We start from the raw sequence: 17,312 nt of genomic DNA, 5'->3' as shown, positions 1-17,312 counted from the left end.
GGACTGTCGGCCATCCTCTGTGTGGCCTGTCTCCCGCAGGACAGGCTGGGCTTCCTCAGGGCATGTTGGCTGGATGCCAAGGGGACGTGTATCAGTGTTTACGGAAATGTGGCAGGTATTTGTGCAGGGTCTTGTCTACAGTTGGTACCCACGACAGAGAGGGTTAGAGTCACTGTCACTGGTCATTGCCTGCCTGCCAAAACAAACAGACAAAAAGGCTTCGGGTTCAGGATTTAAATCCCAGTTCCGCCACTTACAGGCCGGGTGGCTTTGGGCAAGTGACTGCACCTCTCTGGGCCTCAGCTGCTAGGGACCACCTCACACAGTTGGAAGGACTAAGTCGGTTATGGTTGTAGAGCAATAATGAACGTCGATAGAGTTCCTGCCCTTAGGGGATCTACAGCCATTACAGATATTTTTAGTCTCATTACTATTCAAGGTGCAAAATGAACATAAAAGTATGTCCTGGGGAGGGACCAGGAACAGAGGATTATGGGGGTTCCTGGTGGCTCAGGAAGTGTCGGCCTGAACTTGGCCCCCAGCTGGCAAAGGAGTTGGCTGGGGAAGGGTGCCCCAGGGGTTTGGGAGCCAGTGACTTGATTACAAACTGTGTCTGTATCACCTTCTGTGTGTGACCTTGGGTTTTTCTCTTTGGCTTTCTTTATTATTATTATTTATTATGATTATTATTACTACTACTATTTTAATGTGTATTTATTCTTGAGAGAGATGGAGAGGCAGAGCATGAGCGGGGGGGGGGGTGTGGGTAGGGGGAGAGAGAGAGGGAGACACAGAATCGGAAGCAGGCTCCAGGCTCCAAGCTGTCAGCACAGAGCCCGACGCGGGGCTCGAACCCACAAACCGTGAGATCATGACCTGAGCCGATGTCGGACGCTCAACCGACTGAGCCACCCGGGCTCCCCTCTCTTTGGCTTTCTGAGCCTTGGGGTCCGAAGTCACAGCAAGACACAGGGGATGCTGGGACCTGGGCCTAGGGGCAGTGTGGGAGGAACATAAACGGAGGCTCCTGGGACAGGCCAGGCTCAGGCATGTGTGAGAGGCAGACCATCCCATCACAGAACATTTCCACTCCCTCGGAAAGAGGCCGGTACCCGTCAGGAATCACTATTTCCCCCTCCCCAACCCCCCGGCAACGGATCTGCTTGTGGATTTGCCTACTCTGGAAATTTTGTAGAACTAATCACACAAGCGGCCCCCGGGTGCCTCAGGGTTCGAGGCTCGTGGGCTCGAGCCCCGCATCGGGCTCTGTGCTGACAGTGTGGAGCCTGCTTGGGATCCTCACCTGCCCTGCTCACTCGCTCTCTCTCTCTCAAAAGAAACATTAAAAAAAAAGTGTTCTCTCTCTAAAAACAACAACAACAAAAAAATAGACTAAAATAGAGTGTACACATAACTTTTTTTTAAAAATTTGTTTTTAATGTTTATTTATGTTAGAGAGAGAGAGAGAGAGAGAGAGAGAGAGCAAGTGGGGGAGAGGCGGGGGGAAGCAGAGGAGAGGATCCGAAGCAGGCTCTTCCCTGACAGCTCAGAGCCTGGAGCCTGCTTCGGATTCTCTGTCTCCCTCTCTCTCCGCCCCTCCCCTGCTCACGCTCTCTCTCTCCTTCAAGATGAATAAACATCCCCCCCCCCCAAATTTTTGTTTTAAGTTTGAATTTTGTTGGTTAAGTTCAAAACAAAACAAATACACTTTTGAGCATGTATCACAATCGAATACATTTTGTCAAACCAAAGCTCGAAATTCCTCCTGCCCGGATTATTTTCGTAGGTTTTCCTATCATCTGTCTCTTGGGGTTATTTACATGTATTGTGTCTGTACGAGGGGTATCAGAGAACAATGTTCTCTGCAAGTCTGTGTTCTAAGATGCGATGTTGGTTGCTTGACATTGGCCATGGGGTGGGGGAGGGGGGTGGTATTTATACCATCGAAATTTTTACCATTTCCACCACATGCTACCAACCAGGGATTATTTTTGCCCCAGGGAGCCGGCTGTTAAGCATTTCCCAGCCCGCCCCTGGTCCTGAAACAGGAGACCTGAGGGGGTAGAACAGCCGTCCTCAATTTGTGAGTATTGTCGGGGGGGGGGGGGGGGGGGGGGGCGGGGGGGGGGGGGACATTCTAGGCATCCGTGGGGCAGGTTTAGTTGTCACAAGGGTTGTCCGATGTGGCCACGGCATTTAGTGACTAAGGATAAATGCTGATAAATGTGACATAGAGATGTGTCCCACATCCCCGTTGACTTTTAAACATCCTGTCGGAGATCCACATAGGTGAAAAATCTGTTTCTATGTTTCGGAGCCCAGAATCTGCTTTGCATATCTTACAAGCCTCCTCTTTCTTGTTCCTTTTCTTCCAGTGTTGGGGAAGCCGGGTCATATGTCCTGTGGACCGTCCCACCTTCTGGACTTGGCTCAATGCACCCTCGTGGTGTCTATTCACTGGTGACTTTATCCCCGTTTTTCTGAAAACCGGTGATCACACCGAGAGGCTTGATCCGATTCAGATTTTTTTAAAGGTTTGTTTTATTTATTTTGAGAGAGAGAAAGCATGAAGCAGGGAGGGGCAGAGAGGTGGGGGGGGGGAGGGGAGAGGGAGAGAATCCCAAGCAGGCTCCCCCCTGTCAGCGACGAACCTGGCTGAACGTGCAAACCTCGAGATCAGGAGCTGAAGTCGAAGTTGGTCGCTCAACCGACTGAGCCACCCAGGCGCCCCCAGATGGTTTTCGTTTTTTGCAGGGAAGGAGCGGAGGGTGAGATCCATGGATGGTGGGGGCTCCCGTCCACTCACTCAGGAGCCCGGAGGAGCTGTTGCCTTTCAGTGTTAGGACTGTTGGGGGCTCCTCCCTCCCCTGGGAAATTCCTCCTGGATCTTGCACTTGATTTCGGCGGCCGCAGACAAGCATAGCCTGGCCCTGTGATGCAAGGTTAGGGGATTTTCGTTTCCTAAGAGAATCTTTTTTTGAAAGCAGGGAGAGTGAGAAGAGTCGGTGCTCGCCAGGGTGTATCCGAGATTCTGGCCAGCCCGGTTTCGAAACCTAGCTCCTCTCACTTCCTAGCTGTGTGACCTTGAGCGAGTTACTTCACATCTCGGGGGCCTTGGAATCTCCGCCTGCACCACAGGGCCGCTGAGCGCACGGAACTCACCCGGTGGCGAAGATAGAAGGAGGTTAGCAGACCACGTAAATGCTGCGGTTGGGGCCCAAATAAAGAAACCCAGGACCCTGGCAGGGCTGAGTCCGGACGAGCCTGGCCGGGCTGGACTCAGCCGGCCTCCTCCCGAGGGGCCTCCCGGGCCAGCGTCCCAGCAGTCACGTGGGGTGGGAGGTGGGGCGCCGGGCACACCTGGCTCCCTAAACCCCGCCACCCCCCCTACGGCTCGGGGAGGCCAGGTAGAGCCTGGGCGGGGTTTTCCGGACCCGGGTGCTGGGAGGCTCAGATTTCTGAGTGAAGGGTCGATCTCCGACGAGGGAGCACCCCGATCTGCTCGCCGAGCAGCCCCGTCGTCGGCCCCCGGATTCCTGCGGCCGGAACCAGGTGAGAGATGGCGAGGTGGGGCGGGGGTGTAGGGGGAGAGGCTCTCCCCGACCCGCTGCGCGCTGGCGAGAGCGCGCGCACGGGGCCGAGTGCTGGGACGCACTTGAACTCAGGGATCCCCTCTGGGATGCCCCGCCCCCGCCCCGGGGTCTCCGCCGGCAGAGGGTCCACCCCTCGCCACCCAGGAGCCCACCTCCTCTGCACCCAGCACCCCAGTCGTCTCATCTCCCCGTGAGCCCCAGCCGCCGCCCCGCTCCGCTCCCCTCCCCTTCCTTCCCTGCCGATCGACCACCTGAGCCCGCACCTCCCTCATCACCTCCACTCTCCCCTCCCCAGCCCCAGGCCACCAGCTCCCTCCCTCCCGTCACCAGTTTCCTGGAGCTTACCTGAGAATCTCCGTGCAGGGCAGGGCCTGCTGTGCGAGAGAGTTTCCTGTTCGCCTCTCCCCGCCACCCCCCACCTCCACCTCCTGCGACCTCGGGGTCGCAGGACCCACCCACAGGACCCAGGGGTCCTCAGGGTCCCCAAGGCTGCTGCCGCCCGCACCTCCAGGCCCACCGTGGCCCCAGGGATCCCTGGCTCCCGAGCCACCACCACCCCCCCCCCACCCCCCCGCCCCCTTCCATTCCAGTCCTGGGAATCAAGTCGAGGACTTCCAGGTGGTGGCCTCACATTTGTGCCCCAAGCTCTTCCCCAAAGGTGTGCTTACAGTGTGAATTTCGGGGGTGGGGTGGGGTGGGGGGAGACGGGGTTATTTCTTGGTGGCGAAGCCTGGCTGGGTGGAGGTGGAAAGCCCTGGGAGGGCGGTGAGCTGGGGAGGCGCAAGGCCAGCTCTGGGTGTGGGGACAGATGGGGGGAGGCTTGGCACCAGGGGCCAGGCTCCAGAGGGGAGAGGACGCAGTGGGCCAGGCTTAGCCTGGGGTGAGAGAGCCAGAGAGAGCACTTAAAAGCCCTTCTGGACAGATAGCAGTGGCCCCATTTTCCCGAAGGACCCGCAGGCTGGGCTCCTCCTTCGAAGTTGGGGCTCCTTCTGTTCTCCAATCCTCCTGCCTCCAAACGGATGAAGGAAGGACTCTTGACCTTTCCTCTTGCCCCTCCCTCCTTGGATGATGGCCTGAAGGGCCCGATGCCGGTACAGGGACTGAGGACAGACACAGGGACTGAGGACAGACCCAGAGACGGACTTTCCGATCCCCCTGGGACCCCACTTTCCAGAAGCTGGCTGCTGGCATTCCCCAAGCTCTCCCCACAGATGTCAGGGGGGCCGGCTGCTCTCCCCGTCTCCCTGTGCCCAGCTCCCCGCCCCAGCCCTGGCCCGGGCTTGGCCCCCAGGCCCTTCTCTGGCTAGTCTCTGAGCCTCTTTTTTTTTTTTTGAGAGAGAGCCAGAGTGGCAGAGAGGGGCAGAGGGAGGGAGAGAGAACCTTAAGCAGGCTCCAGCACGGAGCGGGAGGTGGGGCTCGATCTCCCGTCCCGAGTGAGGAAGGAAGGAACCACCAAGGAAGCTGAGAGACAGGCAGCCACCGTTCTAGAACATTCTGCCTTCCTTTTCACCCAAACAAAGCTGGCCTTATTGTCTTTCTGTCTGAGGGAAACAAATTTCGAGGGCACATTCAGGGCCAGCCCAGAGACGAACAGGTGTGATCATGACGGTCATTCTCCCAGTATCCTTGACAGGTGGAGGCCCACGTTCCTTCTACACACATTTCCCGAGCACCTACTGTGTGTCCGGCCCTGTTTCCGAGGGCTGCGGGGGACAGAGAGGGAACCAGAGCAACCCCGTCCCTTCCTTCCTTCATGGAGCTGTGTCTGAGACCGAGAGACCGGGTCTGAATGATCCCGAGAGCGACTCGCTTGGAGGCACAGAATTGGGACAGAGGTCAGAGCTGGACTGAGTGCGGCATCTCCACTTCTGCCTGCCCTTTTCTCTCTCTCCTGTCTCTCCCTGTCTCCGTCGCTCCTGTGGTTTTCTATTCCTGTCTGTCTCTTTCTCCCTGCCTCCGTCTTTCTCTCTGTGTCTCCGTGTCTCCTTGTCTGTCTGTCCTCCTGCTCTCTCTGGCTCTGTCCCTGTATTTCTCTCCAGTTCTTTCTGTCCCTTTTTCTTTTCCAGTCGCTTTCTACACCTGTCTCTTCCCTCCTCCCTCCCTTCCTTTCCTCCTTCTTTCCTTCTCTCTTCCCTCCCTCCCTCCATCCTGCCTCCCCACAAGCATTTCCCTGGGCCCGCGTTTTTCCCATGTCCTGTGCTTGGCAAATTCGCAACCAGACAGAGGAGCTCTTCAAAGGCTCACAAGCTACTTGGAGAAAGGAAGAGAGAAGCACCCAGAAGAAGTGGGAAGAAGGCACGAGGCCACTCTCCCTCCTCCTACCTTGGGTGTCCCCTCTGTCCCCAGCTTCCTCCTGCTTCCCAGTCCCCAGAGAGTTCCTTCTACACCAGAGTCAGGGCCAGGTCTCGAGGAATCTGGTTGGGATCTGGACAGGAATGTAAGGGCCAGTGGCCTTGACGAAACAGGAGCCAGGGAGCCATCAGGGGGGCACAGTGATGCTTTCCATCTCTCCCTCAACCTTTTTCATCTCAGGGTCCAGTTCACTGTGCTCATGGGTTTCTCTGGTCCCTCTTGGATATGGCTCAACATGGCTGCACGCGGGCTCTCACGGGCCCTTCAGCTGTGGGGCCCACAACCAACCAGCCACCCTCCCTGTGTTTCTAACTTCAAATCCCCAAGGGAGAGACTCTGCTGGATACAGACGCGTCTCTTGAGCCTGCGCCCATGCCCACACAAGGGCCGCCTTGGACCAAAGTCAGATGATGCCCTACTGGCTGCGTTTTTGTGTTTTTTTTTTTGTTGTTTTTTTTTTTGTTTTTTTTTTTTAATAAAGACATCATTGCTATTGGATTACGGCCCACCTTAGGATGACCTCATTGTAACTCGGTCACTTCTGTAAAGACCCTGTGTCCACATAAGGTCCATATTCTGCAGTATCAGGAGTTAGGATTCTAATACGCCTTTTGGAGACAGACACAACCCAACGCATGGCACACAAGGTCTATGGGTTGAGTGGGCAAAAATGTACTACCTCCATACGGTCTACCCCTTGACTGCCATCACACGTATGCTTCATCTCATACCTTCAACTCCATTAAAAAAAAAAAATCAGGGGTGCCTGGGTGGCTCAACTGACTAAGCGTGGGACTCTTGATTTCGGCTCAGGTCATGATCTCACGGGTTTGAGCACCCTGTCAGGTGCTGCCCTCACAGCGTGGAGCCTGCTTGGGATTCTCTCTCACCCTCTCTCTCTGCCCCTCTCCTGCTCGCTCTCACTCTCTCTCTGTCTCTTAAAATAAATAAACACTAAAAAAACAAAAAACAAAAAACCAGAAATGGGGGCGCCTGGGCGGCTCAGTTGGTTGAGCGTCCGACTTCGGCTCAGGTCATGATCTCACAGTCCGCAAGTTTGAGCCCCGCGTCGGGCTCTGTGCTGACGGCTCAGAGCCTGGAGCCTGTTTCGGATTCTGTGTCTCCCTCTCTCTCTGCCCCTCCCCTGCTCATGCTCTGTCTCTCTCTGTCTCAAAAACAAACATTAAAAAAAATTTTTTTTCACCCAGAAATAAAAAAAAATCAAACATTAACCAGGGCAAGTAGAATCACACACACTCACCCACTCCTCAGAGGGACAGCCCCCACGGTCAGCTCAAGCCACCGTATCTACATCTGATGGTATGAGGTCACCCTAGCTCTTCCCAGAATTCACAACCTCTGGACGAAATTCATTCCTCTTGTAGGTCTGTTCCCATCTCAGCCGCACAGAGCAGGGCTCTTTGCTTTGAATGTGATCATCTTTCAAAAACTGTTTAAATCAGTTTATGTATTTATTTTGAGAGAGATGGAAACAGCATGAGCAGGGGGGGAGGGGCAGAGAGAGAATCCCAAGCAGCCTCTGCACCGTCCGCACAGAGCCCGACGTGGGGCTCGAACTCCCGAAAACCGTGAGATGGTGACCTGAGCTGAAATTAAGAGTTGGATGCTTAACCGACTGAGCCACCCAGGCGCCCCCTGTATGTGATAAGATCAAAAGGTACTGTTTTAATGGTCAGAAAGGTGAAGTTGCTTCCCAGAGTCACACAGCTAATGAGCGTGGGAGCCTGCCGTCAACAGCCTGTGATCAGAGTGTGTCCACTGAGTCATGCGTCCTTTCTGTCACTGTGTGAAGCCTAGTCCGTGTTGGGCTTAGGGAACAGAGGCTTTATTTACACTCGGTGGCGATGAGGAAGGGGCCTGATCCAGAACTTTTGAGCAGTAAGACTGAGCATCTGCGGAGCTGTGCAATGAACCTTAGTCAGTAAACCCAGCCTCCCTGGCTCCTTGCCTTTCAAGTCAAAGGGGGCCAGAGGAGATTGTATCATCCAGGAGTCCATTTCTGGCTAGACTCAACATCCGGTGACCCAAGGGGCCCAGACAGACCCCCACCTGAGTTGGCTCAACCCAAATCCAGGCATCTAGTTGGCAAGCCTGACTTTCTTCTAGAAAGATAATGCGTATGGGGTGCCTGGGTGGCTCAGTCGGTTAAGCGTCCAACTTCAGCAAAGGTCATGATCTCACAGTCTGTGAGTTCGAGCTCCGCGTTGGGCTCCGTGCCAACAGCTCAGAGCCTGGAGCCTGCTTCGGATTCTGTGTCTCCCCCTCTCTCTGCCCCTCCCCTGCTCATGCTCTGTCTCGCTCTGTCTCAAAAATAAATAAAAACATTAAAAAAGAGAGAAAGATAATGCATATCATCTTCATGGGCTATGAGGGTAGCAGCGATTAAGAAGCAGGGATATTGCTACATTAGGTCCAGTGCCAACTTTTATCAGCTATATACAGTTAACCATAAAGGGCCATATCTACATAGCTTCTGGCACCTTCCCAGTTTCAACCACGTCACACCCTGCTTGATTTCCCCCCAGTGTTCTCTTCTTAATGGCCACTTGCTTCAGTACTTTGACCAAGGAACACAAACCGTGGACCCAATCAACCAGAAACCTTTCGTATCTAATCTACCTTTGTGCAGAGTCTCCAGGATATGCTCTGATGAAAGCCTGCTCATGAGGAAGAGTTTTAAAAAGAGTGGGTGGGAACCTCATATTCACAGGGGAGGGAGAAGGAAGTCTCTGGGAGAGCTGGGGGACCAGAAGGCGCTTCATTCCTTTGACTCCGCCCATATATCCCCATTCCCGTGATTCCAAGCCCAAAGTTGATCAGTGAGCAAACCTGGACTTCCACTGTGGCAACAGGCTGCAGGTGTGGTTCCAGCTGGACTGCAGAATGGCAAAGCCCATCGATCGCTTCTAGAGGCAATCTTCAGCGACAACAAAGCGTTAACCGTGATAATCCGGAGCAAAGCTTGTTCTGCTCTTCCTTCCTGGCTTCCAGTCATAATGGGGAGTCAGAACCAGTTCACTCCCTGCTTTCCTTTCCTTTCAGCTGTTTTGCTTACGCTCCATAACCGTATCTCCAAGCCCCTGTCCCGTCTGGGCCTTATTTTAGCTCTAGGGGGTCCCAGGCCAAGAGCCTGATTAACCGCTTCCCTCTTCGAACCACGGCATGCCTCCATAACGAAACTTCCATAAAACCCCTAACCAATGGGTTTCGGAGAGGCTCTGAGTTTGGCAGGCCCACCCAAGAGCCAGGAAGGCGGCCCACCTCACCTCCATGGGGACGGCAGAAGGCCCTTCCGGATCTTACCTTATGTACTTCTTCTCCGGTTATGCGTTCGTGTCCTTTATAATCAGATGAGTTCTGAGTTCTGTGAGCCATTTTGGCACATTATCAAACCTGAGGAGGGAGTCGTGGGCACCCCCAGTTCAAAAGTGATCAGTCAGAGATACGAACGGCTCAGGACTTGGCGTCAGTATATGAAATGAGACGGAACTCTTAAACCCATTGGATCGGATTCCAAGTCCAGGAAGGCAACGTCAAAATGGAACTGAATTGTTGAACACCCAGTCGGTGTGAGGGGAGAAAAAACAAACACTCACCTGCCAACTGCCTTCTGACCGTCAGGTAAAAATATTCAAGACAGAGAGTTGGCCAACTTATCTTTTTATTTATTTATTTATTTATTTTTTGGGGGGGGAGAGTTTATGAGCAGGGGAGGGGCAGAGAAAAAATCCCAAGTAGGCTCCACACCGTCAGCCCAGAGCCCGATGAGGGGGCTCAAACTCACGAACCGTGACATCGTGACCTGAGCTGGGATCAAGAGTCAGACGCTTAACCCACTGAGGCACCCAGGGGCCCCTGGCCAACGTATCTTTCAGAGCCAGCCTTACGAGTTGCAATTTTGCCAACAGATGGCAAAGCCACCGTGGAACCAGGCGTTTATCTTCCGCTCAGTTGGCGGTGGCGACGAGGGCAGGCAGGTCGGGTGGTGGAGTTTGTGATGGGTCGGGCAATCTCCTTTCAAAGGGACTTTGGATAGGCAGGGCATGCAAGAATGGACACCTCTAGAAACCGGATCCCCGGTCGGTAGTAGGTCTATACACTTGTCCTGCCCGTATATACACACCCATGTAAGTATATTCAGTCTATAAAGACGTTGAAACATACAACGTGTATTTACATTATGTGTGTGTGTGTGTGTGTGTGTGTATGCTCACTGTATACATAGTACACACCCTATATGTACACAGCATATACACACACAACACAACGCACACCTGTCCCTTGTATGCACACAAATTCACACACACCCGTATGTGTGCACAATGTATAGATACCCGTATGCATACTCGGGTGAATCCACACGGCGTACTCCTTTCGACCCGGATGAGCAGGAACGAATGAACCCGCTGGAAACACACTCCCGAGACCTGCCCCCATACACGTAACTGAGCATTCACGCTCATCTACACACAGGGTGAACCCCCCCCCTGCACGCACCCCCACCCCCACCCCCACCCCCCGCGTGTGTGCGCGCACCCCTCCGGGGCCGCCACCCCCTGGCCTAACATCCCCGGCTCTCCCTTCCCCGACAGCCATGTTCAGCGTCCACGCGCCTTTCTTCTTCTCCATGGGCCATATCCTCCTCTTCGTCTTCACGGCCTCTACCATATTTCACCTTCAGCAGCGGCTCGCGAAGATTCGCCCCAGCTGGCAGCTCGAGACGCTGGTGTGGGCGCCCAAGGAAAACTCGACGACGCCCCGGCCCCGGGGCGGCATGTTCACCATCAACGCCCAAGGGCGCCTGGGGAACCAGATGGGGGAGTACGCCACCCTGTACGCCCTGGCCAAGATGAACGGGCGGCCCGCCTTCATCCCGGCCGAGATGCACAGCACGCTGGCGCCCATCTTCCGGATCAGCCTCCCCGTCCTGCACCACGCGGCGGCCGGCAGGATCCCCTGGCGGAACTACCCCCTGAACGACTGGATGGAGGACCGCCACCGCCACATCCCGGGGGAGTACGTGCGCCTCACCGGCTACCCCTGCTCCTGGACCTTCTACCACCACGTGCGCGACGAGATCCGGCGCGAGTTCACCCTGCACGACCACGTGCGGGCGGAGGCCCAGGCGTTTCTGCGGCGGCTGCGGGTGGGCGGGCGGCGGCCGGGCACCTTCGTGGGCGTCCACGTGCGCCGCGGCGACTACGTGCACGTCATGCCCCGCGTGTGGAAGGGCGTGGTCGCCGACCGCGGGTACCTGGAGCGGGCCCTGGGCTGGTTCCGGGCCCGCCACCGCGCCCCGGTCTTCGTGGTCACCAGCAACGGCATGGCCTGGTGCCGCGAGAACATCGACGCCTCCCGCGGCGACGTCGTGTTCGCCGGCGACGGCGTGGAGACCTCGCCGGCCAAGGACTTCGCGCTGCTCACGCAGTGCAACCACACGGTCATGACCATCGGCACGTTCGGGATCTGGGCCGCCTACCTGGCTGGCGGGGACACCATCTACCTGGCCAATTACACCCTCCCGGACTCCCCCTTCCTCAAACTCTTTAAGCCCGAGGCGGCCTTCCTGCCCGAGTGGATTGGGATCTCGGCAGACCTGTCCCCGCTGCTCCACCACTGATGGCGGCCGGCCTTCGGCGCCCCCCTCCTTCGCTGGCTCCCCCAGGACCAGCTGCCCGGGCCCCAGGGGCGTCTTGTTCCGTGTGCCAGGACCCTTCCCTCTCGCACCAGGACGCTCGAGAGGCCGCAAGAAACCCAAGTCGCCACCGACTTGAAATAGCACGTTTCCGTGTCCCACGCAACAAGAGCGGAGGCGGCACATCTCTGGGGTTCGTCGAGGCAGCGGCTCGGCGATGTCACCGGGAACCCCAGTTCCGTCCGTCTTGTTCAACTGCCATCAGCTCCTCTCAGACCGCTCCCCACCCCCCCCCCCCCCCCCCCCACCCCCATGGTCCCAAAACGGCTGCCACATAACCGGCTGTCACATGCGGGCAACCTCTTCACGAGGCAGCCAAAAAGAGGTCCGTTCTTCGGTCCCTTCTGAAGAGTGAGGGACGCATTCCAAAGCCCTCCTGCAACTGCCCCCCCCCCCCCCCCCCCCCCCCCCCCCCCCCATAGCTCACTGGCCGGAAGTGTATCACATGCCCGCCTGACCCAACACAAGGCCAGGCGAATAAGACCCTGGGATTGGCTTAGCTGCAAATCAATAAATCTTTGCCCCCTTCAGCCGGGGTGTCGATCAGCCTCCTCTGAAGGATGTGGCGGCGGACAGGAGGAAAAGCGGGGCGCTCTTACCGAGGAGGAAGGAAGCAATGTACGTACCGAAAACAGGGAAGCCTTGAACTCGGTTGTCTGCTCGCTCCCCAAAGCCGCCTGGCCAAGGAGGCAAGCGCGGCTCAAATAGAGCGGACGACCACCTCTCCAAGCCCTGTGGCCTTGGCCTGGCTCATTTTTTTCTAGTTTGCCCGGAACGGGGTGGGGGTGGGGGTGGGGGGACCTTTCCCCCGGTTTCCGAAAGAGCGCCGCCCTGTTGGCCAGTCGCCGGCGTGCGTCCCAACACCCCCCGGGGCCCCACTTCTGCAACCCTGGCTTGCCAGGGCCTGGGATGATTACTGTTGAGAACTCCGAGCGCAGCATGGCTCAGTGGACTCGAAGCGGGTCCATCCGTTCCCTCCGTAAACACTCGTGGCGGTGGAACCTCGCTCGGATCCCCGCTAGCGAAGGCGGGGTTGGCAGAACCTCGCGGCCGACGCCCGGATCGCCTGCGTGTGTGGCCGGTCCCCCAGGACGGCTTGGACTTCCGCCTGGAACATTCCCTCATCCGGCCGCCATCGAGGTGTCGGAAGCCACCATGCTGTGAGGGGGCCCGGGCTCGCTCCGAGGCCACGCGTAGGTGCTAACAATGAGCCGTCTTAGCTGAGGTCAACTTCAAGTCCTTCGGCGTAGGCATCCCCCAGGATTCCCCCAAAGAGGTAATGGGGGAGGTAGAGAGGTCTATACTCCAAGGGCTCAACAGAGGCTCCTCGGGCCTGGAGTTCACAGGTTCACAGCCCCGGAAAGAGACAATCCGATGCCTCAATCAGAGTGATGTTTGAGCCCAGCACTCACCGCGGGCCAGTTGCAGAGAGGTCACACAATACAGACAAGGCCACCGTATTTGTAAGGGAGTCGGTCTGAAAAGGAAGTGATATAGGAATGTAAGGACTGGGAGGCACCTGGGTGGCTCAGTCAATTGAGCATCTGACTCTTGATTTTGGCTCAGGTCATGATCCCAGGGTCGTGGGATGGAGCCCCACGTTGGGCTCCGCCCTAAGCATGGAACCTGCTTGGGATTCTCTCTCTCTCTCCCTCTCTCTCCCTCTCTCTCCCCCTCTGCCCCTCCCCTGCTTGTGCATCACCCTCTCTCTCTCTCTCTCTCTGAAAAAAAGAAAAGAATATATATATAGAGAGAGGAAGATGCTCCAAAAATCAGTACATAGGGAAAAAACGTTTACCACTCCTATTTCAGTGGCTGAAGCCAGTCAAGTGGCCACACCCAATTTCAAGAACAATCCATCCACGTACCCCAGAATATTTGTGCTCTAATAGCTACCTCACATCCTGCAGGCCTTCAAGGTCTCTCTAGGGGGTTCTCTTGGAACCCTTTTCTTTTGACTTGGGACTCATGCGATGGGGTGACACGATACTTAGTATGCTCATAGCTCTCTGCCTCAATAACTCTATGAACTCATTCAAATTCCCAGTCTGATTTTTAAATTTTTATTTGTTTTTTGGTAGTTCATTTTATTTTACTTTATTTTTATTTATTTTAAAGTAGGCTCGGGGCGCCCGGGTGGCTCAGTCGGTTAAGCGTCCGACTTCGGCTCAGGTCACGATCTCGCGGTTCGTGAGTTCGAGCCCCGCGTGGGGCTCTGTGCTGACAGCTCGGAGCCTGGAGCCTGCTTCGGGTTCTGTGTCCCCCCTCCCCTGCCCCTCCCCCGCTCACGCACACACACACTCTCTCTCTCTCAAAAGTGAGCATTAAAAAATCCAAATAAAAAATAAAAAAATAAATACAAAGTAGGCGCCACACCCAGCATGGGGCTCGAACTCATGACCCCCGAGAGCAAGAGTTGAATGCTCTACCAAATGAGCCAGCCAGACCCCCCACCCCCCACCCCGGTCTGATTTTACACAGCTTGAATGGGTGATGGTTTTTGGATTGGGTTTCGGTCTTTATTTTTTATTTTTTATAATATGAAAAAAAATTTAATGTTCATTTATTTTTGAGAGCGAGACAGAGAGAGACAGAGTGCAAGTGGAGGGGCAGAGAGGGAGACACAGAATCTGAAACAGGCTCCAGGTGGCTCAGTTGCTTAGGCATCCAACTGTTGATCTCAGCTCAGGCCATGATCTCATCGTTCGTGGGATCGAGACTCGCATCAGGCTCTACACTGATAGTGTGGAGCCTGCTTGGGATTCTCTCTCTCTCTCTCTCTCTCTCTCTCTCTCTCTCCTTTTCTCTGCCCCTCGCTCACTCGCGCACGCTCTCGCTCTCTCAAAATAAATAAGCAAACTTAAAACAATCCTAAATGAATTTGTTTATAATTTTGGCATTCTCCCTTTTAATGTACATTTTAAATGCACGGGGGTGGCACGTGTTTCACATGCTGCTAAATTAAAACAACATCATGGTTAGGTGTCATTTCCAACGATGGCCATGAGGACATCTCCCCTCCATTTTCAACCACCCAAACCTTCCCCGGCCCATCCCTGATCTCAGTAAATGGCACTGTCCATTTACTTGAACCCAAACTTAACTTCTTCTTGATTCCTCCTTTCACACCCCATCCACCTGCAAGTTCTGTCAGCTTTACCTTCAAAATATACCCCGAATCTGACCTTCTGTCCCTCCTCCACCGTCGCTACTCTGTCCAGGTCACCATCACCTCTGCCTGGACATCTGCAAAAGTCTCTTAAAAAACAAACTACGGGTGCCTGGGGGGGCTCAGGTTATAATCTCACGGTGCCTGGGATTAAGCCCCTCATAGAGCTCTGTGCTGATTGTGGAGACTGCTTAACCGTCTTCCTCTCTCGGGGCTCCTGTGTGGTTCAGTCGGTTAAGCGCCGACTGAGGTTGTGATCTCGCGGTTCATGGGTTCGAGCCCCGCGTCGGGCTCTGTGCTGACAGCTCGGAGCCTAGAGCCTGCTTCGGACTCTGTGTCTCCCTCCCTCTCTCTCTCTCTCTCTGCCCCTCCCCATTCATGCTCTGTCTCTCGAAAAGAAACATTAAAAATAATAATAATAATAAATCTTAAAAAAAAAATTCTCTCTCTCTCTCCCTCTGCCCCTCTCCTGCTCTCTTGCTCTCAAAAATAAATGAATTAATTAAAAAAAAAAAAAACCCTAACTAAACAGGGGCGCCTGGTTGGTTCAGTCGGGAGAGCAGAGGACTCTTGCTCTCAGCGTTGTGAGTTCAAGCCCCACGCTGGGCATAGAGCCTACTTGAAAAAAAAAAAAAAAAGCGTAGGTGTGTAATTCTATACCACAGCCATAAGAAAGGTACGCTATAAAACGTCTATTAAAAATATGCCTTGATCAGAGCCTGGAGCCTGCTTCCGATTCTGTGTCTCCCTCTCTCTCTACCCCTCCCCCGTTCAGGCTGTGTCTCTCTCTCAAAAATAAATAAATGTTAAAAAAAAATTTTTAAATATGCCTTGAAGAATGAATTTGACAGTGGACCAGTGAAGTGATGGCAGAAGTGAGGCAAAGAGACCAGTGAGATTACCAGATTTCAAGATTTACCATAAAGCTAAAGTTACCATGACAAACTTGTGCTGGCGTAAAAGCCAGACAAATGGGAGCCAACAAAAAGCCCAGAAATAGACCATATATATACAGTCACTTCATTGATTGATTCATTTTTTTTTTTTTTTTTTTTACGGTCACTTGATTTGTGACGAAGACATCAACACAGTTCAGTGGGAAGATAGAAGAGCTTTTCAGGGCGCCTCAGTGGCTCAGTCAGTTGAGCATCTGACTCTTGATTTTGGCTCAGGTCGTGATCCCAGGGTCCTGGGCTCTAGCCCCGCATCAGGCTCTGCACGGAACGGGGAGCCTGCCTCAGATTCTCTCTTCCTCCCTCCCTCTCTCTCTCGCCTCCTCTGCCCCCTCCCCTTCTCCCACATTTGAGCATGCACTCTGTCTCTAAAAAGAGAGCTTTTCAAGAAATGGAGGCAATCCAGTATCCGTATAGAAAAAGTGAACCTTGATCCCTTCCTCACACCATTCACAAACATTAGCTCAAGATAGATCACAAAATGTGAAAGCTAACAGCACAAAGCTTCTAGAATAAATGACCTTGAGGTGGGCAAAAGTTTCTTTTTATTATTATTTTTTAAAATTTAATGTTTATTTGTTGGTGAGAGAAAGAGAGACAGAGCACGAGCGGGGAAGGGGCCAAGAGAGAGGGAGAGACAGAATCCGAAGCAGGCTCCAGGCTCCGAGCTGTCAGCTCGAACTCACCAACTGTGAGATCATGACCTGAGCCGAAGTCAGACGCTTAACTGACTGAGCCGCCCAGGCGCCCCTTATGTTACTTTTCTAAAATTAATCTCTACACCCAATATGGGACTCAAACTCACAACCCCCTAGACCAAGAGTCACATGCTCTACCAGCTGAACCAGCCAGGCGCCCTGGTTTCTTAATTAATACACACACACGCACAAAACCCCAGTAAACTGATAAACTGGGCAAACTAATAAACAGAAAAACTAATAACCTGTACATCTTCCTAGAGAGCCCACACTGATTCCCAGTTCTTAACTGCAGTAGGCTCATAACATACCTGATGGATAGTCTAGTATAGAATTTGGGGGGGGGGGGTTGTTGAGCACACACATCGGCCTCAGTTGTCTCCTATTCTGTATCTTGCACCATCGATGACGATGATTGCACCATCGATGATTTTTTTTTTTTTTATGTGAAATCACAGAGGTGCCTGGGTAGCTCAGTCGTTTAAGTGACCGACTCTGGATTTCAGCGCAGGTCATGATCTCACCGTTCATGGGTTCGAGCCCCCAGTCGGGCTCTCTGCTGTCATCGCAGAGCCTGTGTCTGATCCCCTGCCTCCCTTTCTTTGCCCCTTCCTCCTCCGCTCATGTGCACTCTCTCTCTCTTTCTCTCTCTCTCTCTCAAAAATAAACAAACATTTTTAAGATAAATTGATAATTTTGGCAATCTGTTGACTATATCCTTGGTCTTTCTCCTGTGCCTACTGAGATGGCATAGGACGATAACGTGGTTCAGGGGCTCCCCTGGGGCAGCTCAGGCTCCCCACCTTCCTGTGCCCCGCTTTGGTCCAGCCC

At 54.2% G+C, this 17,312-nt stretch overlaps 1 protein-coding gene across 4 annotated transcripts; it reads left to right on the top strand.

Moving 5' to 3' along the window:
* The first annotated feature begins 2,173 nt into the window (after positions 1–2,173).
* FUT2 (fucosyltransferase 2) lies at positions 2,174–12,074 on the top strand. 4 transcript variants are annotated; one of them, XM_049621785.1, is made up of 3 exons: positions 2,174–2,534; positions 3,075–3,552; positions 10,559–12,074. In XM_049621785.1, exons 1-3 carry the CDS (start codon positions 2,307–2,309, stop codon positions 11,584–11,586), a joined length of 1,734 nt encoding a protein of 577 aa, XP_049477742.1. In that variant the 5' UTR covers positions 2,174–2,306; the 3' UTR covers positions 11,587–12,074. The 4 variants fall into 4 exon arrangements, 1 of the variants encoding a protein (XP_049477742.1); XR_007455745.1 differs by lacking the exons at positions 2,174–2,534; positions 3,075–3,552; positions 10,559–12,074 and adding exons at positions 4,173–4,251; positions 5,227–5,428; positions 6,273–9,746; XR_007455746.1 differs by lacking the exons at positions 2,174–2,534; positions 10,559–12,074 and adding an exon at positions 6,273–9,746 and having other exon boundaries at positions 3,467–3,552.
* The last annotated feature ends 5,238 nt before the right edge of the window (positions 12,075–17,312 follow it).

This window comes from Panthera uncia (genome assembly GCF_023721935.1).
Source record: "Panthera uncia isolate 11264 chromosome E2 unlocalized genomic scaffold, Puncia_PCG_1.0 HiC_scaffold_19, whole genome shotgun sequence".
NCBI classification, from domain to species: domain Eukaryota; kingdom Metazoa; phylum Chordata; class Mammalia; order Carnivora; family Felidae; genus Panthera; species Panthera uncia.
The sequence above is the reverse complement of the archived record's forward strand: the minus strand, read 5'-3'. Positions and strand labels throughout refer to the sequence as shown.